The 23,224-nt window shown below is 47.1% G+C and overlaps 7 protein-coding genes across 7 annotated transcripts; 3 read left to right on the top strand and 4 right to left on the bottom strand.

Annotated features, from left to right (window-relative positions):
• Positions 1 to 623: 623 nt before the first annotated feature.
• GGS22DRAFT_199442 (glutamate decarboxylase) lies at positions 624 to 2,755 on the bottom strand. Its single transcript, XM_047966291.1, has 4 exons — positions 2,620 to 2,755; positions 2,331 to 2,566; positions 1,669 to 2,271; positions 624 to 1,608 (listed from the first exon to the last, which is right to left on the bottom strand). Exons 1-4 carry the CDS (start codon positions 2,635 to 2,637, stop codon positions 816 to 818), a joined length of 1,650 nt encoding a protein of 549 aa, XP_047819860.1. The 5' UTR covers positions 2,638 to 2,755; the 3' UTR covers positions 624 to 815.
• Positions 2,756 to 5,026: 2,271 nt separating this feature from the next.
• Positions 5,027 to 7,579, top strand: GGS22DRAFT_199445 (uncharacterized protein; the record flags this gene model as incomplete). The annotated part of the gene is made up of 1 exon (XM_047966292.1): positions 5,027 to 7,579. The coding sequence occupies one exon, from the start codon at positions 5,027 to 5,029 to the stop codon at positions 7,385 to 7,387; it is 2,361 nt and encodes a 786-aa protein (XP_047819861.1). The 3' UTR covers positions 7,388 to 7,579.
• A 248-nt stretch (positions 7,580 to 7,827) lies between these two features.
• On the top strand, positions 7,828 to 9,382 carry GGS22DRAFT_122872 (uncharacterized protein). The gene is made up of 2 exons (XM_047958273.1): positions 7,828 to 8,593; positions 8,667 to 9,382. The coding sequence occupies exons 1-2, from the start codon at positions 8,218 to 8,220 to the stop codon at positions 9,365 to 9,367; spliced, it is 1,077 nt and encodes a 358-aa protein (XP_047819862.1). The 5' UTR covers positions 7,828 to 8,217; the 3' UTR covers positions 9,368 to 9,382.
• Positions 9,383 to 10,036: 654 nt separating this feature from the next.
• Positions 10,037 to 11,119, bottom strand: GGS22DRAFT_159640 (uncharacterized protein). Its single transcript, XM_047960821.1, has 3 exons — positions 10,818 to 11,119; positions 10,692 to 10,751; positions 10,037 to 10,609 (listed from the first exon to the last, which is right to left on the bottom strand). Exons 1-3 carry the CDS (start codon positions 10,842 to 10,844, stop codon positions 10,451 to 10,453), a joined length of 246 nt encoding a protein of 81 aa, XP_047819863.1. The 5' UTR covers positions 10,845 to 11,119; the 3' UTR covers positions 10,037 to 10,450.
• A 2,919-nt stretch (positions 11,120 to 14,038) lies between these two features.
• Positions 14,039 to 17,961, bottom strand: GGS22DRAFT_179054 (CNH-domain-containing protein; the record flags this gene model as incomplete). The annotated part of the gene is made up of 4 exons (XM_047963644.1): positions 14,039 to 14,134; positions 14,195 to 15,042; positions 15,095 to 15,425; positions 15,481 to 17,961. 4 exons carry the CDS (start codon positions 17,959 to 17,961, stop codon positions 14,039 to 14,041), a joined length of 3,756 nt encoding a protein of 1,251 aa, XP_047819864.1.
• Positions 17,962 to 19,618: 1,657 nt separating this feature from the next.
• Positions 19,619 to 20,832, top strand: GGS22DRAFT_122899 (vacuolar ATPase proteolipid subunit C). Its single transcript, XM_047958274.1, has 6 exons — positions 19,619 to 19,797; positions 19,864 to 19,894; positions 19,957 to 20,039; positions 20,128 to 20,240; positions 20,305 to 20,475; positions 20,525 to 20,832. The coding sequence occupies exons 1-6, from the start codon at positions 19,744 to 19,746 to the stop codon at positions 20,565 to 20,567; spliced, it is 495 nt and encodes a 164-aa protein (XP_047819865.1). The 5' UTR covers positions 19,619 to 19,743; the 3' UTR covers positions 20,568 to 20,832.
• A 423-nt stretch (positions 20,833 to 21,255) lies between these two features.
• Positions 21,256 to 22,197, bottom strand: GGS22DRAFT_187263 (uncharacterized protein; the record flags this gene model as incomplete). The annotated part of the gene is made up of 3 exons (XM_047964565.1): positions 21,256 to 21,353; positions 21,455 to 22,021; positions 22,086 to 22,197. 3 exons carry the CDS (start codon positions 22,195 to 22,197, stop codon positions 21,256 to 21,258), a joined length of 777 nt encoding a protein of 258 aa, XP_047819866.1.
• Between the last annotated feature and the right edge of the window lie 1,027 nt (positions 22,198 to 23,224).

Here is a 23,224-nt window from a genome sequence, read left to right on the forward strand (position 1 = left end):
GTTGACAATCACGGAATATGAAATTGGTAGGTATACCGGCGTGCTATTTAAGTTCCCAGGAACCCAGGATCTTAATCGAGATTTAAAGTACCCCTAGGAGGTAGCGACTTCCGCCTCTGATCTGGTCTGACCTTACATCAGCCTTCTCTCATCTCACTCCATCCCGCCTTCCTAGGTAACCCTCGTGCATGTTTGACATTAGCAGAGTCGCGCCGGAAATATGCTCGATGCAGAAAGGGCAAGTGCCATCGATCATTACATTACACAACGGTCTAGTCTAGTCTATCGAACTATGTGTAACCCGGACCGTCCCTACGGGCTTAAGAGTTGGGGAGTTGGAATATGTTGAGTTTAACCGGGAGCGCGGATACGATGTTGCAGTGATCAACTCGTCGGTGTTTGTTTAAGTAGGTTGCGGATACGATTCTGTCACTACGAAAATTCACGTCTGACCAGCATCGAATCCTTCGTCGGATGAACAGCAACCAACAACTACCCATCTCGCCCAGATGCTGCGGAGGAAGTCAGAATGACGTTGGACGATCATCGCTCCTTCGCTTTAGGCAATTAAAAACGAGCTCTGTTAGGAGCGTGGAATATCTGTACAGAGACATCTCAGGGTTGCCTCTTCCATCCCGGCTTGGCATTATATAGTATTTCCTAATTGATCCGGTGTATCGCAACATCTGATTATACTACCTGGTCACCCCTTTTTTTAACCCTCCAGGTCATACGTTCCAAGGTTGCTGACTAGAGTGATACCAGATCAGCCAGATAACTCAATAATAATCCAAACACAACCCGTAACACACAATCTAGCACACACTCCTGTGAATCCCATCCGCCAGTCTCGCCACCTTCTCCTCGACCCCTTTTGCATCCCCGCGGGGTCTGCTATCCCCCGCTGGTTTCTGCTTCTGTAGGATCGACAAGTCTACCTCATCGTTGTCAATCAGAGTCTGCGTGACAGACACCAAGTCTGCGATGAGTCGATCGAGTAAGTCTAAGCTCATGGACTCACGGATGACGACCCTCAATATCTCGGTCTTGTCCTCGTTAGGCGGGAGCGCATAGTTAGGTATGATCCACTGCCGAGCGCGCATGAGAAGCGAAATCGACTCTTGCTTAATATGTGGAAACTCCCTATTGAACTCGTCCGCGAGCCGGAACGAGACGACGGGCAGGCCCGCTACGTAATCAGCCGAGGTCTCCCCCCCTTCACCTACTACGGCATGTTTAGTAGCCGAGACTACACCCTTAGCTGTAGGGGGGTTGCGGTGGATGTCCGAGACGCATGTGTACCATCCCGTGGCTTCGAGGCTCTTGGATAGGAGGCGTGCGTTCCGGAGGCAGTTCTCCATAATTTCACGGTAACCATCGAAGCCGAGATGGATTAAGTTGTAGTATTGTGCGACCACTTGAGCTCCCGGTCGCGAGAAATTGAGTGTGAAGGACTTCTCAGTACCTCCTAGGTAATGCAATTCGAAGATTAGGTGCTGTGGCAGAAACGTCTCGTCTCGCCAGACAATCCAACCCACGCCGGCGTAGACGAGACCGTACTTGTGACCCGAGACGTTGATAGATTTAACACGCGGGAGCTCGAAGTTCCTTGGTCTTATTAGCGAATTCTAATAGAGGTTACGCTACTTCTAGTTATAAGTCACTCACCACTTAGGCCCACCTGCCTGTGCATGAGCAAACGGTGCGACGAACCCGCCCGAGGCAGCATCGACATGAATCGGGATATCAACACCTGTCTTCTCCTGATACTCATCGAGTATTTTCGAGATTTCCTCTACCGGCTCATAATGGCCGGTATATGTGCTACCCATAATGACAAACACCCCGATGGTGTTCTCATCCACATTTTCTCGGACAAGCTCCGGGTCTAGACGGTACTTGCTCTCCTTAGATACGGGGAGAATACGCGCTTCGACATCGAAGTAGCGCGCGAATTTCTCAAGGGCAACCTGCGCGTTAGCGCCCATGAGGATATTAGGCTTCGAAGCATCCAGGTCCTTTGCCTTGCGCTGCTCCTGCCATCGGCGTTTCATAGCCAGACCACCTAGATGGATGGCCTCCGACGAGCCGGTGGTGGCGGATCCGACCGCTTTCTCATCCTTCTTAGCCCCCCAGAGATGGGCGAGGATGCTGACGCAACGTTCGTGTAGGGACATCATAGCCGGGTACTCGTCATTGTCTGCTAGGTTCTTTGATAAGTTTTCTTCCATCAGTTGGTTCGCGTTCGGCTCCATATAGGTCCCAACGAAGCTAATAACCCGAATCAGCAATCTCAACACCTGGGTCTCATAGAGTCCGCATAGTTTTACCTGGCTAAATTCAGATTCGGCTTCCCATCGAGGTCTAGCTCGTCGCGTATCAACTGGTATGCTGTATCTGCGGGCGCACCCTCTTTTGGAATCTGATACTTGGGTACGTCCGTCTCACTCGCGTACTTAGTCCCGTAGGGCGTGAGATGGGAGGTGGTCATCTTCTGTCGAAGATGCCGGCCATTTTCTGTAAGGTGAGCATCATGCAGACGCTCTACGAGCTCTTCTGGATCGATCTATAAAGATTGTGGTCAGTCACGTTGATAATGGGAGGTTTGCTTCTGCATACGTGGCGAGCTAACGACATAGTGGTTTGTATTTAGATTTTGAACATGAGGGTTATTAGGATGTCAATAATAACTCCTTGAGATTAGCTTTATTACCTGGTAGAAATTAAGTCCAAAGACATTCTATAACCTTGCTACTGTTCGTAGATAGCTCCTGCTCTGCCGAAAAGGGATATATGCATCTGTCAGGTTACCTGTGTTACTATTGACTTGTAAGGTTGATTTAACTATGACGAAGAGTGACGTAACTACTTGTGATTCAGAACGGCATCAGCTACCTACTGACAACATTTAATCCGACCGCATGCTGACTTCCGGCGTACCAACTTCAATGTTGTTGCTAAACCCCTACCTACATACCTCTAGGTAACCTTGTAACTTGCCCCCTTTTCCAGCTGCCTACCTACTACGATAAATTATCACTTGAACCATAGCTTTGCGAAACTAGACTGTATATACTAGACGTTGGCCATTAGTGTTGGGATTCATAGAGTGGACTATAAGGCCGAACGTCGACGGCGGACCATAAGAACAAATCCGCCAACCTGCCAATTTAATTAATGTATTAAAATGCATACAGTAAAATACAGTATAATACAGTGTAAAAGCGTACAGTCTGGAAGTTATTTCACACTGTTCTCTGGATCTTACAGGGGGTTATAGCGCTATGAGGCGCTAAAAGCCCTGTAATTTATAAGTTTTATAACGCATTAACTCCTTATAGCTTATAAGTGACTTTTTTGGTACGTAAAAAGTCTTAAAACTAGCGTTAAAGCTTTTTAAAATTATTATTAATATTTCGACCTTTTCGAAACGAATTAAATTAATTAATTAATCTAATTTAATCGATTTATTCGATATAATTAAATATATAATACTAAGTAAGTATTTACACTACCGGGAGGGGGGGGTATTTGGACATGGTTATAATTAACGTTTTAATATTTCGACTTAATCACTACATTTTATAAGCCTTATCATAAATTAATAATATTATAGTTATAATTTTTAAATTAATATTATTATATATTAATATAATTATTATATAATTAAAAGCGTTATAAAATGGATATAATTATTATAATAATTTAAAATTAAATTTATTTTTAACTTTTATAATAATGTTAAAGCTTAATAAAAATATTAAAACTTAATAACATATTAAATTAACGTTTTTAAAATACGTAATTAATTTCTTTAAATAAATTATATATTAAAGTTTAAAAGAAATAAGATTAATAATTATATAAACTGTAAATTATAACTTTCGTAATGTAATAATAAATCTCGTAAATTAATAATAGTTTAAGTAATTCAAGTAACTAGTTCAAGTAATTGTAATTGTAAAAAAAACTTGACTTTTCAAAGTAATAAAAATACACCTTGAAGCCTTAGGGCAATAAGTAATCAATTGACCGCGATAGCTTCTTCTTTTTTTCTTTTTTTATTAAAATTTACAGATCTGGTGACGATCACCAACCTGACATCTGTTGGATCAAAAACCGTTGTAATAGAAGGTGAGGCTGTCTCCAAGGTAGCTATTTCCTTCAATATAACCCTTGCTAGGGGGTTACGATTGCCCTCGGGGGTGATACTATCCCACCAACAGCTAATCAGACTGGTGATTGTGAGTTAATGATTACTAGTTGACATTATGTACACCCCTGGTGACTATCCCTGTGACCATGTCCAGATACCCCCCCCACCCGGTAGTGTAGGTAAATAAAGATATTCCCGTGGTGGTTCAGAACGGTGGTGTCACGTAGCATACACTAAACCTTAGTAGGAGCCCTATATAAAAAGGTTATACGCTACAACCTCTATAAATTACAGGGGATTATAGCGCCTTGTAGCGCTGTAACCCCCTATAAGATTCGGGGTACTGTGTGGGAAATGTATCAGACTGTACGTTATTATGCTGTATTATACTGTATACATTTCAATACATTAATTGAATTGGCGGGTTGGCGGATTTGCTCTTATGAACCGCCGTCGATAATTCGATACCCTTAATATTATTGAAATATTACTCGAACTGCGTTTCTATGAAAGCTCGATCATGCTAAAGCAACGATCCTCTGTTTTCGGTAATCTAATAATCTCGTAAAAGAAAAAGCGCCGGATTCAAGGACACATAAAAAGCTTTGTTTGAAAAAAACGAGGCAATGTGGCTTCTACCTTGTAGCTTACCTAGGTAGTGAGATCTTAATTACTTGGGTCTTCGTACAAACCTAGACAAAGATGCAAGATTCAATACCGGACGCAGACCTCGAAATCCCGACTTCTTTGTGTCGGGATGTCGACAAAAGTTCTAGTTAAACTCGGACTAGCTATTTGCTCCTGTCAGATACGTTCGTGGATTCTCAGCAATTTTTCCCTCTTTCAAAAAGCTAATCGCATTGGATCGTTATGGCTTCATCAGCCGGGAACGAAAGTTGGGCCAATGCCCTCAGCTTTATTACCGATATGATGGTCAAAGAGCTTGTCGACACGCAAGAAGTAGTTACAATCAACTCGACATTCGACAGGAAAAGCGCCGAAGCTGTTTTCCATACTCTTCTAGCCAATATAGTAGTACCATTTGCCGAAGTCCGCGAGCAAGCCATTGTATCTAAGCTTACGGAGGCAGAATTCCAAAAGGGTGAAGCTTATAAGCGAGTTACTACGTTGACGGATGAGAAGAAAGGAATTGATGAAATTGAGAAGAAAGCAAGCGACCAACTTATAGCTGTCGAGGAAAATTACAATCGGCAGCTCACAGAGGTGGCCGTGCAACATCAAGCGGCTCTAGCCAAGTGCGATGAAGACATCTCCTCTAGGGATAAGAAACTCGCAAAAGTAGAAGAAGAGGCTAGGCAACTCAGGAAGGAACTCAGAACGAAAGACACCTCAAGGGAGGAGTACATTAAAAATCTTGAAGATGAACATCAGAAATTTAAGGAGCAGAACGAAGATCTTGACCAGGAACTTGCCAAGCTCCAAGAAACCCTCAGCCTAAGAAACGCGGAAGTAAATAATGAACGCCAAAATGTAAACAAATTTTTAGTTCAGATCGGCCAGAAGAATAAAGACTTAGGCGAGGAACGGGCGATCTCCCGGGCAATGCAAATGAAAATCTCAGCACTGGAAAATGATCATAACAACGACGAGAAGGTTATTAGAAAGCTCAGGGTCGAATTAGACGCGAGACAGAAGAAAATCGAGGTTCTCATGAGAGACATAGATCAGTATTCGAAGAAGAGCGCTAGTACTAAAGGCAAGAGTAGCACGACCAGTTCGTCAGACGCTGGTCCAGGGCTAGATACCGAATTGGAACTCGCCAAGAGGAGTGAAACCATCGACGAGTTAACCAGCGAGAATGACGCCCTGCGTATGCAGGTGAGTCACTTAGAGACGGAGTTGACAGACACCCAAAACAAGATAAAGGCATTGGAGGGGGATCTCAAGAATTCAAGGGATGCGAAAGATCGATCAGACCAACGAGTGAGAGAACTGGAAAACAAAGCCAAGGAAAAGGTAGACCAGTCGGCAGGCGATCTCGAAAAGTTGAAGAAGGAACGCGACGAGCTTGAAGTCTCACTTAAACGAGCACACGCCACGAACACTGAAAACGAAAAGGAAATAGCCCGACTTAAGGAGGTCGAACAAAATGAAAGGGACCTTCGGAAACGCGAAAGAGAATTGCAGTCCATCTTAAAAGTTAGAAACAAGGAACTTACGAGAGCAGAGGAAGAACTTAGGAAGTTGGAAGAAGACATCGCGAGCGGTAAAATTTCCAATGGAGATGATGTTGCGAAGTGCGAAAAGGAGAAGGCTGAGCTTAAAGACCAGCTTGACAAGGTCGATGCCGAGCTCCAGAGCCTGCGCAAGGACTACGACGACTTGCTCGGAAGAGTCCCGTCCGACAACGACGAACTCAGGAGACTACGTGACCTGCTGAAGCAAGCGAATAAAGAGCTAGAAGAGGCTCTAGCCGAGACCAAACGAATTCGCGAAAGGCTAAACGAACGAATAGATGAGTTGACGGAGGAAAATAAGAATATACAGGCAAGATTAGACAAACTGGTAAAGGAGTACAACGACCATGTCAACAACACAGAACATGCCGGTGACGATATGTTGGATTACTACGATAATCTCTTCAGTTCCTTACAAGAGCATGTTCGAGAGGTCAAGCAAAACTTCATTACCGAGATCAGGGTTAATAGAGGCACAAGAGACCAGTACCTCGAGAGACTCACCCGGATGAACGAGGACATTGCCAAGAACCCCGGCACGGCCGATGCGACTAGGAAAAGAGCGATGGGCATACAGAGGGAGATCGATCGAATGAGTGGCATCATCAAGACTCTCCAGATGGAAATTTCCTGGTTCGAAGGCACGCTCAAGCAGATCCAGGACGTACGGGATAAGAGGGCGGAGGCGGCGGATCAGGCCTTCGCAGACGCAGAGGCGGCCAGGTTAAGGCTGGCGGAAGTGCTGGCAGAACGGCCGCCGGTAGACCTAGGAGTCCTCGGACAACTCACACAAAACAGATTCCTCCTATACACGAACATACTCGCATTCCTAGTCTTCGTCATACTGTCGATCGCGGCGGGTCGCGAATTCGGCTTGCTTAGATGGGGTAACCAACAGGTCAGGAGAGCGCATTTCGTCAACACCGTAGAGAGGCTAGGAATAACGCTTAGGATACCATCTTATGAGTTGTTTTGGGAATGCCTAGTAATACTCCTTTCGGGAGGATTCGCTAAGTGGGCGATGCTCATTTAGAGGATAGTGAGGAGAACATTCTCTTTGGGTAATGTTTCGGTGGAAGTATCCTAAGGGCGTTTGATCGCGTGTATTTAGAAGATTTGTAAAATCCAATTTGATTTTCTTCTTTCAGGCGTATACATCAGGTTGTTGATGATCGAGAGATGTCTATAATTGCCCAGATAATAATATGCACTAGATCTAATAGGCTTCTAACTTTTAAGGTTAAAATTTTGAAATGTCCGCTACCAAGTTGGAAGTACAGATACGAAGTATTTGTCATCCGGCAAATCCGTAACCAAAAATTTGAGGAAACGGATAACTATACCATTTCGGGTTAGTCTCATGCTATGATACCATATTTTATTAGTCATTTACCGCGCTCAATTTCCGAGCAGGTGCAGGTTCTATTTGTACCGGGAAAGACACCTACAGCGCATGAACAAGCTAACAGGTGCTGTAAATAGGTTCTTCGTTAGGGGTTAACATTGAAATTTGTAATTGCCCAGGCGCCTTTGTGATGTCATTTATGCGTCTGTCAACAAAGAATATTACCTAGGGTCATTGCCGAAAATAGCACGTTTTCAGATGAAATCAATTACTGAGCAGCCTAGGCATCTAGGTACCTAAGTACGTACATAACAGGGGATCCCGGTGGAAACAGTTTCTTGACATGTTGATTTCGAATTCCAAATAACAGCCCTAGAGCGCAGTTGGCCCCATCGCCCCTCCATCTAACAACCTAGGCTCGGGGAATGGAAGACGTCGTAGCTTCGGATCGGTCACGTAAAGTGGTATTTGCGAACGCCGGATGAGGCGATACACCCAAATTTTGAAACTTTTAAAGAATGACTATAAATCGAACGTTGCCGAGGACATTTCGAGTTACGCAAAATTCTATCATCAGACCTTCGAATCACAATTACTTTGTCTTGCAGCCTTCCTCATCTCGACATCACCCCAAATTGATATCTGGTAAAAGTCATCTGACGCCAGCAAATATCAAATTTAGCGAAAATATATCTATATATAACGGGACGATCCCCCGAGCCTTACCTAGTACTCAAGCAAGGTCGGCATCAACACTCACCATGTCTTCCAAACTCATTCCCTCCAACCCTTCCGACGTAGCCGTACTCCGGTCCGTTACGCCTAACGTCGTGACCGTCTCCGTGCCATTCGCCCGGTTCGGCATCATCCGGGTCGGCGGTCGCGGTACCATAAGTAAGCAACTTCTATCACATGTTCACTACACGGTACCTCACATTAGTCATCAAGCTGCTTACATGCAGACCAGTACGCCTCACCTCCGGCACACTAGCCGTCTTCTCCCCGGTCGCCCTAACGCCCGAGACCCAAGCCAAGATCACCGAGCTCGGGGGCAACGTTGGGTACATCATCGCAGGCGATATAGAGCATCATATCTTCATCACAGAATGGGCGAAAGCCTACCCGAACGCCAAGATCGTCGGACCCAAGGGTCTAGCTGAGAAGCGCGCGAAGGTGCAAGATGACCCGAAGATCGGACACGAGCTCTTCGCCTTCGAGTGGTCGGCCGCGAACAAGAGCTCCAACGCGGTGAGCGAGGAGTTCGCCGCTGATTTCGAGGTCGAGTACGTCGACGCGCATCCCAACAAGGAGGTCGTGCTTTTCTACAAGCCCGACCGCGTCCTCATCGAGGCCGATCTCATGTTCAACCTGCCGGCTGTCGAGCAGTACTCCCGCGTGCCTGAGGCGCAGAAGACAGGACATGGGTTCTTGAACAAGATTTTCGAGTCTATTAACAGCACGAGCGGCGAGGCCAAGGGGATCAAGCGGTTCCTGTGGTATGTGATTAGCAACGGGACCAAGGACCGCCCTAGTTTCAATACGAGCGTCCAGCGTATTGCATCTTGGGATTTCGATACCATCATTCCATGCCATGGAGAGACAGTCGTGGGGGGCGGCAAGGAACTGTTCAATAAGGTGTTCGAGTGGCATCTGCAGGGTCATAAGTAAGAGATGGCGGGATCTCTTACGTCGGTGGCTTATGTCAGTGGCTTAAGGCCCCTGAGCGTGGAGGAATCGGGCCTCATCTGGGGAATTTCCTCAGGGGCTTTCCCTGCGTTTTGTTGAGGTGCGAGGCGTTGTAATGGAGACGACATTAAGGACCCTAGGACGTACATGAACGCTGAAGATCGATTAATGTCGTTGTATAATGATGCATGGGCGCGGAGGTTCGCGGTGTTTTCCGGAGTATCTGGCATATTGGAGATGATACCAGTTTATTTTGTTTCCTATAACTAACCAAATTTTAATCTACACCTGGGTATATAGAAATTGACACCCATCATATTACGTTCACATCTCCTCGGCCACTCCGATCTCGACCCGGACGAAGCCAAACTTATGTATCATGAACCATTCGGATTCCATTTACAGTATATGGACCCGGGAACGTTCAACGAACGATTACTTTTGTTCGACTTGCATTCAGCTAGCTGTACCACGGGGGCCGCCACACAAGCTGTAGCACGTTCCTAACGATTTTAGCGTCCCGTCCCCAACACATGCAGCTCGCATCGCACAGCACATGTGAAATCGCAATATTCCGATATTTCAACTTGAGACCCTTCATGACGATGAGACAATATGTCGTTGGATAATTATTAAGTACTTAGAAAGGTACGTAAACGCGCAGACTCCTTCCTTTTTCCATGTAGTCCTCCCCAGATTCTCCATGTTCCTGTCGCCCTAGCCATGCCTCCTCGAAAGATTGACCTTGGGCGTGCCTAATGCCCGCCCGTACGACCAACCACTAACGCCAATTATGTTTCTATAGAGAAGGATTTGAGACAATTCGGAAATTGTTGCCCTCTTCTAATGCAGTTTGCCTCATTATTTCTTTTGAGTTGAGATGCTCAGATCCTATCAGCCCATTATCGAAAGGTTAGACCCAGGACTACCCCGTCCGCACTCATCCCCCTTTAGTGAATGCATTAGTCCTTTCCCCTCGTTCATCATGTATCTCCATGTATAAGCAAGCCATAAGCTGTTACATGCTGCCGTCGTGATATATCTTGAATGTTACGATACGCCACTTCACTTGGAGGAGCTCTTGCTACGTTCTCTCATCGTGGTGGTTCGCACACGCCTACGTTCCTCTCGACTCGAGTCGTCCATGGCGTCACTGTCTTCAGTGTAGTAGCTAGACGCGATCTTGAAAGGGTCGTCCTTGGCGGGAGTTCCCTCATTCAACACCTGTTTTATATGTTAACACCCATTTCGGGCAAGCCCGTGGTTGCAACCACGGTTTGAATCAGGCTTAACGGAGGTGACATACTGTGCATAGTCTACATCGTTGTCCGAATTGTGTGACTTTGTTTTGGCAGTGGACTGCCCCCTGTTTCAAGGAAGTTAGTTCTCTATTGATGGCTGTATCAACTACGGAAGTTCGGGGACAACTTACATAGTAGTTTGCACAATAACAATGCATATTGGCGAACGGTACTCCGTATGGTCAAGTAGCAGTCTAGCTGATAGGAACTGGGAAAGCCACAAGGTGAGGGGCGGGAAGATGTAATGTATTTTCGTCTAAGATAGAGCAGACAAACACTATATCCGTAGAGTCACAATTAAAGTAACAACGATATAGGATGGAAAGTTGATAAACTTAAACACGCAAATATAGTTTAACACAAGGATCAGATCTGAAGGGAAGAAGGAGGGAAGATCGCCTTCTTATAACCTCCAAACCACATGTACCTGGAGTATACATCTTGAGGTAATACATCTCGATAGGGTACATCAATACATATACGTTGCACAATAGATAAAGCTTCGACCCACCCCCGACAGCTCCGAGATCATGATGGTATCAATGTACATACAATCAATGTAATGGCTTGCTCAGCTCTTTTTACTTTAGAAACGTTCCACAGCGTCCAAACCAGGACCAGCCCCGATCGAACCGGACCCTGTCCCGTCCAAACTCAAAACCTGGGGGGTGTGGATGTGTACGGTGCGTAGGCTGAGGCTCCACTTACCCGAGTGTTCCCGGTTTTTTGGACTCGCGCAAACTCAAACCTCTTCGTTCTGTTCCCATGCAGCCGCGGCCTAACCTGGGAGTGGTCTGAGAAGGCACCTGCACAACAGGTAGGACACCGACAGTTCGGTACACGGCATGCACGTGTATAAATACGTACACACGGCAGCATCGATATATTCGATTGTTTGCCAAGCTTGCGTCTTCTATCCTCTACCTTCGTGATCGGTTCCTGTACGTAGTACGTAAGGGTCGCGGGGATACGATGCAATGCAGATAGAACATAACTAGTACTAAAGCTCAGAGCTTAGATCCATCCATATGAGCAACATTGGTCATCGCAACTGACCAACTGGATATACATGCCTATATTGGAATACACACAGCATATAGTTCGGGTCCAATTTACCTACCTACCTACACGATCTTCATTTTTTTTTCGACTCGAGTTCCATCTTATTCCTCTCGCCCGCATGGAGAAGTCGCGAACCCTGACAAAGTTCAGACAAATTCATACTCGGCTAAGCATTACGTGCTAGCACCTGCCGCGTTTCGAACGGTTTCACCACGCGACTTCTTCGAGTATATTTAGAAAGTGTTTAGAAGTGGAACCGTCGAATCTCAGAAACTCTGAGCACCGAACCTCGAACATTGAAAATCATACTTGGCACTAGATATGCCGTGCTCCGTGTTCGTACGGTGGCAGCGATGGGTGTATAACACCCGAGTAATATTACTCTTCTAGAACTAATCGACCTTCGAACACGTTCCGCAAAAACGTTACCTAGCTCACCTTTGATCTAAGAATGATATTCACCTTAGCTCGATAGTGATGTAGAGTGATGTCAAGCGCATCTGCAACGAAAAGAAAACCTGCCAGCCCTGCCTGATAGTGTCGGGATCGTCTATCAATAGCACTTCGAGCTCCCCCACAACAGCTGGAGCTTAAACAAGGAGACCCGACACAACGGTTGAGTGGGAAAGTTTAAAGCCATCAAGATTTTTATAGTAGGTATCGATATGACATTTACACTTCCCGCATGCCGCGTGTACTATAGCGTAACAGCGTTACATACTCGGTTCTAAGAGACCAAATTAAACTCAACTCTATTAAGAATACCTAGGTAAAAAGAACGAATAAGAACTATCGCACAAGTCCACATGTGTAAAATCTTTCCTGATACTCGGTACCGTAAATGCTCGCGCTCAGAATAATTCACGTCCAGCAAGGTACGCCATAAGATAACCTCCAACATGCTAACAATTCGACTACCGGACAAGAGGACCCACGGTGCCGAGGAGAAGGAACACCCGAGTCAGTGAATCTCGTGTTTTTCCATCTTACTAAACTCAATCTTTTATATCTTTGTCGACATCCAATTGCACCCACCCACCTCGAAGCTGCTTTTAAGATAAGCATGTGAAGCTCTAGCTACCCGTTATCCGTTATCCGCTATCCCTAAAAAACCTTAAGCTTAGCGCCAACTGTATAACCGAAGAGCTAAATAAACTCCCCTATCGGTTCATATTAACGGGAGCCTGTAGATCTTAACACCCCCCTAAAATAGGAGTTCCAGCGCATTGACTTTAACGTCCTTGGTACCGCTAATAGGGGAATTATCAACGGCTAGGGCGCTAGACTCCCCAACGCCTTTCCAACAACCAAACCGCTGGATTCAGAGAGGGTTATCTAATTCTTCGGCACAGTTTACTCAACTCCTATCTAACAGAAAGAAAGGAGGACTACGCAAGCGAATGATAAGACTAATCCTCCTAGAAAAAGAGCCAACCTCAATTCAACACTGACCTGAATCGCCAAACACACTAGAAGGACAATCACCAGAAGACGATCAAAACACCAGACAAATTCCTCACAGCCCACAAATGTAAGCCTCATAAAATCTTCGGGTCTTTGTTTTGTGATTACGGTAGGGGTTTCCTACTAGATAGGTAACTTTCTAGGCAACATCCTCCCCTCCACCATCACCAAATCGCCCGAGGCTTTCTTCCCACAATTCGCCTTCTCGTCCCTCCCACCCTTGCTTACTTCCACTCACTCTCTTCTATTTCTCCTTATCTTACTATCTTGCGTGCCGACGAGCCGCTTGCTATTTGCTCGCCGCACTATCATCCATCCACCTCCAACTCAACTCAACTCACCACTCACACCCAGCGCGGTCGCAGACTTCGAGGCCAAATCGTGGCTCTTCCCTCTCTCTTCCATCCCCCATCCCCTCCATTCCCCGGAAAAAAGACTTCCTTCGTTACCTACAAACAAGTCGGATGGTTGGCTAGGAAGGTTTGGGGGGCTCCAGCAAAGATCCAGAAGTCCGCGGCCGACCATCTTAGAAAAAAATCCGGAAAGCTTAAGACGATTAAAAAAACGATTTCCTCGCTACTGAAGAACATTCTCAAAATTATGAGGGTTAGAAAGGAAAAAGAAATATGCTGGCCGGGTAGTAAGTAGATAACAAGACGCGCGCGCCCCATGAACCGTCACATATGTGGGATATCCGCTGCTTATCCATTACTCCTTGGTCCTGCGCGGCTTTGGGCTGAGCTGGCCAAATAAGAATTAGGCCGGATTAGGAGTGAGAAAGAAAATGTCTGTCGTAGGTATTCGATTGGTAGAAATAGTATCGAGATCATGGAGCAAGCAGTTCCGACTTTCGGTTGCTCTTCCAGAAGTCGAGAGCTGCGATAATGTCGCCACCAGCTTCATCTTCGTATGCAAACAAGATCTGGACGATGGTTAGCATTTGTGCATTTATTATGATGTGAACGATTGTTGTGTATCTCACCTCATGCGTACTACTGTGCAGCATCCGAATGTTCTTATGCGGAACAATATGGACCGCGCCACTTTCGATATTCCTAAGCTCGATGAAGTTTGGCTCGAACGCCAGGATCCACGGGTAAGACAATGCGAAGGCTTGCGGTGTTCCCTCCCAATCAATACGCCACTCTGGTCTCGCCCTCCAGCCATTCCTATTAACGAAGAATGAGAACTCCGAGTAGTTAAGTAAGAACTCTCCGTTGAGTCGTTCTATGTGGATTGGCTTGACACCCTCTTTCCTTGCAACAAAGTCAAGTGAAGTGTCGGCCTGGTCCAGCAACGATTGTGTTTCGAGAGTTTCAAGCGAAACAACCTCGAACCCTCTAGCGCATGCTACACAGAGCTTGCTCTTGAGGAAATGGACAGATGACGACTCGGTCGGGATGTAAAATTCTTTGAATGCCTTCAATTCGTCTTGGCCGGCGTTAAACATCTTACCGAAGCCCTTCTGTTTCTTGCCCTTGGACATTGAATCGTTGGGCTCGTACACCTTGATCGTTGTCGAAAGCGCACTAGACTTGACGCAACAGACAAGATGCCTACCTAGACAGATACCTGTCTTGAAGAAGTTGCAATTGCTCTGGATCTTCTTCGGCCTCTTCGCGAGCGCCGGTTCGTTGGGGTCTAGAGCTGAAAGTGAGTACGACGACATCGTTTTGTTCGATAGCACTAGCAAGAGACCGTATTCTTCCAATACGTCGACCTGGGTAACGTGCTGTGCTTCGATAACACGTTTGGGTACTTGGTCCTTAACCTTTCGGTCCGAAACGTAGATGCCGTGATCAGTACCGTATATGAGTTTGCGACCACCGTCTATCATCTGATTAGTAAATGCATGGTATCTATAATGTATTGCGATGCGTACCAAAAGGTGTTACAGTATTGACCAAATTGCCAGACTGGAAGAAGCCAGAAGAGAGGGTATTGACATTAAAGAAATCAGCTCGGGCTCGGAGACGTTGTTGAGCCGAGTCAATGAATTCCAGCCACTTTTTCCTTGCCGTCTGATTTGAAGCATACAGAACCTGCTCGTAGTAATTCTTGCCCAAGTGACGGAAGGTTATGGGCCAACCTTCTGGCGTCTTTTTATCGTTATCCTTACCACGGAATGGCAAATTCGAAGAAGCTCGTTTTACACCCGCCTGAGGGATGACTTCGTCCATTTCCTTGATTGAAAGTAGCTCCAACGGAATCGGCTAGGCTGGGGTCAGTAACTAGATTTTGGGGTGTCAATATTATCTTATAACTTACTCTCCTATAAGCCTTCACTTCTTCACCCTTGCCGACTTGTTTTATTCGTACCAGGAGAACAGCGTGGTCGAAGAGGAAGGCCGTGATATCGGTAGGGTCCGTAGGGGTCTTCTTGAACTGAGTCTTGAAAACCAACTCGCGTCCATCTTCTGTCAGCTTAAGGTCAACACGATCGGCGGGTCGGAATTTGAGTTGCTCGTGTAGGCGGCGTAAATTGAAACGGTTTTCTGCTTTGCCTGACTCGGCATTGACTCTGCTTAGCAGGTCGCGGATCGTGACTAGAACCTTCGGGATATCCTCCTTGTCAGGGTTGCCATCCTCCGTGTACTTCAAGACGTTTTCTAGTAGCAGTGGATAACGAGCCAATCTTGTCGTGGGCTTTGTTAGATAACCGTTCAACTCTAGCTTTCTTGATTCTTTCCTCCTCTCGATCTCTTCGACGAATTTGGAAAAGTACGGGTTGCTCGATCGTTCATTCTCGAATTCAAACTTGGCTTCCAGTTGCTTGGAACCGTAGAGAATGAATGGTTCAAACTGAGGGACAATTTCCAAGAAAATGTCACCGAGGTTCCTGACGACAGGGTTCTTTTGTTGCCTTTCTGTTAGAGCCTTCGCAAACCTAGAGCTGACTGAATGGATACTTGGAATGTCGATGATGTTGCTGAAAATGTTCTGGACAACCTTGTCCCTTCTCGGGGCAGGAATCGGCGACCCTTTGGAGCGCAGCGGCAAGATCCAGAAATCCCTGAGATACTCGAGATCCTTGACGAAGTCTCTCTCGGTGTAGCAAATTTCAGAAATGACCTCTTGCCTCTTCTTTTCTCTGTCGCCGACACTTTCGGCAATCTCTTTGGGAACAGTGTTGATCCAGAGCTTTTGCTCGTCGGTCTGGTCCGCGTCGTCGTTGATGGTAGCATCTTGATCCTTTCTTAATCCTACCTGGGGCTTGAGATTTAGTCGAGATACCTGCTCCAACCTTCGGGGACATGCAATTGAATAACAGAGTTGGTCCCTTGTACAAGTCGGGGAATAACACTCAGATAGCAAGACAAATACACCATTAACCGGGTGCTTCTCCTCCGGTTCATCCATAAGCGTCTCCCTGAATTGGTACATCTCAGACTGTGAGTCTCGTAATCGGTGTTCGTAAGTGACATCGTGAAAGAACTTTTGCGCATCGAGAGCTCGACCCAAGAGCAAAGCTAGATTCCTGTCAGTAGTCCTGATGATGTATGATAGAACATCAACAGCCTCGGAACCGCTGAAAGCATTCTTGTACGTCAGCTCGTTCTTCGTTCGCTCGCCTGTAATTATCTTCTGCCGGAAACATTCAGCCACCCTCGAGAGAAGCGCGGGGTATACCAAAGGTGGCCGTATCTTGGCCGTAGGTGGTCGTTCGCCTTCAATCGATCTGGAAGATATAGATGGTCGATGCACTAGCTGCTGCGGTTGTGACTGCGACTGTTGCGCCAACTGCTGACGAGCCTGTTCAGAAGTCTCCGGGACAATGGTACTAGCCATTGACATGGTACGACTGTGGTCGCCAGCAACAGTTGACGAAGCCATGCTCATCGTCCTTGTTGCGCTCCCAGGCGCAGGAGCATACCCATTGTATCCAGGATATCCACCATTGCCGTTCATAGTAGGTGTCTCGTTTGAGGGGGCCCTCGAACGATTGGGGATTACTCGGCCGCTCATCATCTGGTGAGCATCGCGTTCTGGGGGGTATCCAGTCATGGACATTGATCGGTCATCATGGCGTTCGGGAACTACTCGACCTTGCGCCGTTGTTCGGGACATAGGATTATTCGGAGGCGGTCGATAGTTATTCTGGGGAGATTGATACGAGCCAGAGGGCGACTGGTACATAGGTTGACGGGGTACACTTGCGAGAGATTGGGAGCGATAAGGATCGTCACGCATAGCAGGGGCAGGTCCAGGTCCAGGTCCGGGTCCGCCTTGATAATATCTTGGTCCTGGATTTCGCGGAGGGTAACCGGACGGAGGCGGTCCTCTCGATTCGAACCGAGGAGGTCCCTGCGGGGGTCCTTGCGGAGGTGGGCCAGGATACGGTCTTTGGTTCGGTCCAGGGGGCATCGGCGGCCTCCCATATTGACTTTGCCCCTGAGGTGGGTACCCTCCGGATGGATTTCGTTGACTTTGATAATATCCATTCGCGATACTCGTGTCCATTGTTCTAGTTCGGGGCGCTACTGCCTCTTCGTAACCTCCTGTTCGCTGAGGTCGTGGAGGGGGTCGGCGCTGCATATCGGGTGACATACTAGACATATTGGACGAGAGAGAGGACATTGTCTGGGTCCTCCCATCTTGCGGCGGCGGCGGCATGTTCGGAGACGATGAGGTCATGGTACCAGTTCGACCGGGCGGGGGATGAGAACCGAAGATATTAGAGAAAGCGGCATCTCGCTGATTGTTGGACGATGGGCCATATCGGCGTTGATCGTACTGGTAATCAGCCATCCTCGGGATTCTAAGAAAAAGAGATTACGTGGTCAGCGGTAGATACGTCGCCAGAAAGTTGTAAGCGAGAATAAAATGCAAGAAAACTGTCGAATTACACGGCGGTGCCGATAGCGTTGCACAAACACCACCACCCATCCACGTAGGTGCAGATTCGTATCAATGAACGAAAGACCTAAGGGGTTATATGGGGGGTTTATAATGGTATGACGGCACTTACTCTCGCAAAAAAGCCTAGGCGGGCGGGAGCCTAGACGAAAGACTAGGATCGACCGCAGAGGAAGATAAAGGGGTGATTGCCGACGCAGAGGACGGATTCACCGCCGATGGTGGACGGCGGGGATGTTGCGAGCGAATATCCTCGAAATTGTCGATATCTTTCTTCCTCCGAATTCTTGTCTTGGTGTTCCCCCTAGATTTTTCCTTGGACTTCCTTGGCCCAAAAGTCCAGGCTCCCGCGGACTTAAGAATTGGATGCAAATCGCCAGTGGTTCGAGATGGGGACGAGGACAGAAAGTAATGTTAGGGAAAGCAATGAGGACGTCGTCGGCATCGAATCGAATCGAATAGGTTTTTTAAATGGTTGTGGTGGTAGGTTTTAGGATAGGAAGGGAGGAGAGGTTCGGGTGTACGTAAGGAATAGGTAGGATTTGAATGGTGGAATATGGGCGCTGTACCATAAATCTGTACGCTGATTGATATGATCAAGGATCAGAAGTGCAAGGAGTGCAAGGACATTTCAAACCGCTCCAGGCTTGGATTGGCTTGGATTGGCCTGAATTAGACCCGGCTTCAAATGTGCAGTGCGCTGGAGACTTCCTAATCACACTAAAGGAACCGGGTTATTGTCGGCTCGGGAATCGTTATGTAAAAGGTAATAACTTTTAAGTATTGTCTTATCGCATATGTACCATGTTTTGCATGCTGATCAGTTAAGATGATACATTTTCGGTACCACCGATTATCGTCCCAAAAAACGTTACGTAGCTACTTTTTCTTGCGGTTGCAGAACCTTGGAAAGTGCGATTAGTTGCTTCGAGAAGACAGGAAGATGAACCTTGAAAACTCAAAAGAAGAAAAAAAAATCAATTGAATTGTAGGTTCCGGCACTAACGGCAACCGCTTAAAGATTGAGTCTGCTAAAAACTAAAATACACGTGCGCTCGGATGTATATCCATGCATCGGTGTAGCTAGATGACGACTCCAGTATCCAGTATCAAATGGATATCGCTACAATAGGAAGGGCATAATAGTCAGTATGGTCAGAATGGTCAGAATGGTCATGCTTCTCTTGTCACTCTGAACAAATACGATAACTTCGTAAGAATTGTCTTAGCACTTCTCGTATCTCAACCTATGATCAATTGCTCAACACACTCTTAACAGTTTATCGTCGTACCTGTTCTACTTTAATGTCATTCGTCCCAAGCTTAAATTCTTAGGTCGAGAGAATAGCTCATGCACAATTACTGGTGCCGCTGGCGCAGCCGGTGGTGCTGCCTGGTCCAATAGGGAACTTTTGTGGGGTTAAGATTGAAAGTGGGCATTGATTGGTTTTAGGGGTAACAAGGTTTAATGTTATGTAATTCGCTAATCACGTGCTGTTGGTTTAGTAAGGTTATTGGATCCATCATCCAAGGCAGCTTAGATTTGAAGCTAGCTTCATACTCTCAATTTCGAGATTCAACAGGTTCGGCGGCGACGACAACCCGCTATATTTGCGAGCCCATCTCATTTCCCTTATACAACCTATTTGTTATCATAGAGAACAAGTCATCATCATGGCTTCGGTGGCTTCGGAGAGCGCGCCCAAGTTTGCTCCTTTCATCGGCATGGTAAGAATCAGCTCCCTAGGCCACGAAGCTCTTTACGCGACTATACTAACATCATTGTCATCCTAGGCCGGCATTGCCGCCGCCATGATTTTCGGATGTACGATTCCTAAATTCGACTCTATTTAATAATGATACCGCGTGCTAAGATAGTAAAACTAGGCATTGGAGCAGCATACGGAACGGCAAAGTCTGGAATTGGTATCGCAGGTGTGGGCACGTTCAGGCCAGACCTGATCATGAAGGTTCGTTATGGCATGAAACCAGGTTTATCCTGTGTTAGCCCGGTCTCATCTTCGTGGTAACAATATTCTAACATGATGCGATGATTAGTGCTTGATTCCCGTCGTCATGTCCGGAATTATCGCTGTTTACTCACTTGTTGTCTCCGTCCTCATCGCCGGTGACATGAACCCACCGACGCGACAAAGCTACAGCTTATTCAGGTACATATCCGATTCACCGCCGAATGGACGAAACGGACCATATAAAAACTAACATCTGTAATAGCGGGTTTCTGCATCTGGGATGTGGGCTCTCAGTTGGATTCACGGGTCTTGCGGCCGGATATTGCATCGGTATTGTTGGTGATAAGGGTGTTCGTGCATACATGGAACAGTCGAGGATATTCGTCGGCATGGTTCTAATCCTTATTTTCGGAGAAGTCTTGGGTCTATACGGGTAGGTCCAATCATCTATTATATATTATCAATACTAACTATACATACAGTCTCATTGTTGCTCTTATCCTCAACACCAAGAGCAAGGGTTAAGTCACTCGGGGTTCAGGCGACACAAATCACTCACAAAGGCAACTCAATGTTCATATGAAAGGGCATAAGCAAACCCTGTCTGCAAAGGCAAAGTGTAATCAATAACTGCATGGCTGATGGCGTTTTACGGGTATGTAGAACTAAAGGCAACCATTAGAATCGTTGACGGTTGGCAGGTCAGCGTCTGATCAGATAGTTGTCCAGAGCCTCTGTTGATGAACAAGATATCTTGTAACATCAAAACAAATCATTGGCATTATTACGGATCGATGAAAGGCGAACTTAGCAAAATCGTGTTATATTGGTACTAAATAAGAATTGGACAGCTATCGCAAAGCCTAAAGGAACGAAAGAAGAAAATGGATGGTTCCCTACGCGACATATCTCATGACTTCATCCATTCATCTACATGATTTACCCACGCATTGAAATCCCATCCCAGCCCATTCAGAAAAGAAATGCCACTTAATCCGATCTAGGTTGCCCAATTTGACGCCTAACTAGTAGCGCCGCCCAATGCGTGTAAGTAGGATACCCCGAAAAGTCCATCAAGGAGCGAAAAGAAATGGAATCGGCCATCACCAGTCTCAGTTGTTGAAACTCCTCAGCCATAAACGACAAAATTGATGTCATCACCACATGTACAGCTTCCACGCATACCCCACGTGCGTCCGGTGTAAAACGGCCATTATCGGCCAAAGCGACGAGCGAGTCTCCCGCGGCTGTCGATAGTAGTGCTAAAGGCGCCCCAGCTTCGGTTCCGCTCATCCCAGTCCCTAGTTTGGCCTACATATCGCGAGGGTTAGTCTTAACATCTAAATACCGCAGATACACTACGGCCGCCTATCCCCACAAGGTACGTAACAGCGGAATAGGATAAAACTTACCAAGGAACCAATCCCATCGCCTCTCCTCACGATACAAAACCTCATCCCCATTTTGCCTCGCCAACCTCTCCCGCCGCGCCCTCGCCGCTGCCTCCTCGCCAACTAGATAGGGGTCCTCAAGCGGACGCACCTTGTCCGGGTCATCTTCCGCATCAGCAGCTGCCGCTGCCGCATTCGCATTAATCCGCTCGATCGCAGAGCGCAGTGCGCTTTCAACCCCGCCCCAGCGCCCGCCGTTTGCCGCGGCAGATACCCGGCGGTGCGCGACTCGCTGGTAGTGGCGCGCCTGCGGGTTGCTGGCCATACTGGACCAGGAAGGGATCTGGAAGTGCGAGAGGTGCGGTACGTCGCGGCGCGGGGAGGGCAGACGGGGGAGCCCGGCACCCGGGGCGAAGGTCGACGTCATGGGCGTAGGCGTCGGTGTTGAGGAGAGGTTGAGCATTGACGAGGAAGTGGCATATCGCGGGGGTGAGGTCGCGGATGTAGTGGTTTGAGACTCGCGTGGTGTGTATTCCGGTACACTTTCGTTGGTGGGGAGGGTGGAGTGGTAGGATGGTGCTTCGGAGACTGAAGGGGACTGTTAATACTTCGTACGAAGTAAGGTTTGGCGTTTGAAGAGGATGTTGCTCACTGTAAGACGGAGCGGCTGAGCGTATTGAGGCCGTCTCAAAGTCCTCGGCGCTCAGGCGCTCTATGCGGGATGGCCCGTTTTGAAGGGTTGTTTCGGCAGCCATTGTAGCCATCGTGTTTGTTTACTGTGCCGCAGGAATAAATATCGCAAACGAGAATAAGATAAAATGGGTTAAATAGGTGAGGCTGTTAGAAGTCAGGGAGGAAAACTCGGTGAGAGTACTTTGCACATCTGGTCGAATAGCTCCCTTATCTTTCAAGGCTGGCACGCAAAGGGAGAGATCCTAAGTGTCTAGGTATGTAAGGTACAGAGGTATGGTAGGTAAAGTGGTCAAGAGACGGTGAATCAGAAAATCGTAATCATGGAGTCAACAAGCACGATAACAGATCGGTATTAGATAGCTCTTCCCCGGAGAGGGTATTGTCTTAGAATGATACTCTAGCTTGACTTAAAAAAGGCCGATGTTGTAGGGTTCACAATGACGAGCTCTAGTCACGATGAAAGGGAACACACCACCAACTCGACAACGATCCTAATAGGTTGTGTGTGATATATGTAAAAGGTGGGAGGAAAGTGTTGGCTTCAGGCTAGATAAACCTTGAAGGGGTAAGTCGAGGTGTATGAGGTGTATGAGGTGTATGCACACGTGAGCGTTGCAGAGAGGATTGGCTAGGATAGGCAAGGTATGGGGGGACAAGGAACGGGAAGGAAAGGAGGGAAGCACAGCCAACCCACCTACCCATCGTACCGGATGGGTTGGAATATGCAGCATTCTACTGGACCGGCCCTGTCTTTACACTTGGTTCTGCTGCCGTGCTACCTTCTTCGTCCAGGGTCCAGTCCGACTTGCGTCACGATAGACCATTCCGTGGAACCCGTGAGCCACGGACTGTGTGTCTCTTGTGCAACAGCCTCGTAGGCTTGTCGTGATACAGATATGTCTAGACGAAATATGTCGTTGTGAATTCTGGTGTCGAAGGCAATTACTGTGCCGAAACCCGAGTAGGTACTAGGTAGATAGTAGGAATTATCACGAAGAGGGGAATTGACTAAATTGTCGGACGGCAGAGAGGAGAAATTCAAGGTTAATAGCACAGTCTACCTAGTAGTACTGGTAGGTACTTCCCACGTAGGAATTA

Source organism: Annulohypoxylon maeteangense (assembly GCF_022496945.1).
Source record: "Annulohypoxylon maeteangense strain CBS 123835 unplaced genomic scaffold GGS22scaffold_6, whole genome shotgun sequence".
Taxonomy (NCBI): Eukaryota; Fungi; Ascomycota; class Sordariomycetes; order Xylariales; family Hypoxylaceae; genus Annulohypoxylon; species Annulohypoxylon maeteangense.

Excerpts from the sequence above, each read along its gene's own strand:
- GGS22DRAFT_199442 (XM_047966291.1), bottom strand. Across the intron at positions 2,272-2,330 it reads CCGAATCTGAATTTAGCCAG|CTTCGTTGGGACCTATATGG; the intron begins GTAAAACTATGC and ends TCGGGTTATTAG. Across the intron at positions 1,609-1,668 it reads CAGGCAGGTGGGCCTAAGTG|GAACTTCGAGCTCCCGCGTG; the intron begins GTGAGTGACTTA and ends AATAAGACCAAG.
- GGS22DRAFT_122872 (XM_047958273.1), top strand. The coding sequence starts at position 8,218 with ATGACTATAAATCGAACGTTGCCGAGGACATTTCGAGTTACGCAAAAT. Across the intron at positions 8,594-8,666 it reads CGGCGGTCGCGGTACCATAA|TACGCCTCACCTCCGGCACA; the intron begins GTAAGCAACTTC and ends CATGCAGACCAG.
- GGS22DRAFT_159640 (XM_047960821.1), bottom strand. The coding sequence starts at position 10,844 with ATGCATTGTTATTGTGCAAACTACTAT. Across the intron at positions 10,752-10,817 it reads GTTATTGTGCAAACTACTAT|GGGGCAGTCCACTGCCAAAA; the intron begins GTAAGTTGTCCC and ends TCCTTGAAACAG. Across the intron at positions 10,610-10,691 it reads AACGATGTAGACTATGCACA|GTGTTGAATGAGGGAACTCC; the intron begins GTATGTCACCTC and ends CATATAAAACAG.
- GGS22DRAFT_122899 (XM_047958274.1), top strand. The coding sequence starts at position 19,744 with ATGGCTTCGGTGGCTTCGGAGAGCGCGCCCAAGTTTGCTCCTTTCATC. Across the intron at positions 20,040-20,127 it reads GGCCAGACCTGATCATGAAG|TGCTTGATTCCCGTCGTCAT; the intron begins GTTCGTTATGGC and ends TGCGATGATTAG. Across the intron at positions 20,476-20,524 it reads GAAGTCTTGGGTCTATACGG|TCTCATTGTTGCTCTTATCC; the intron begins GTAGGTCCAATC and ends CTATACATACAG.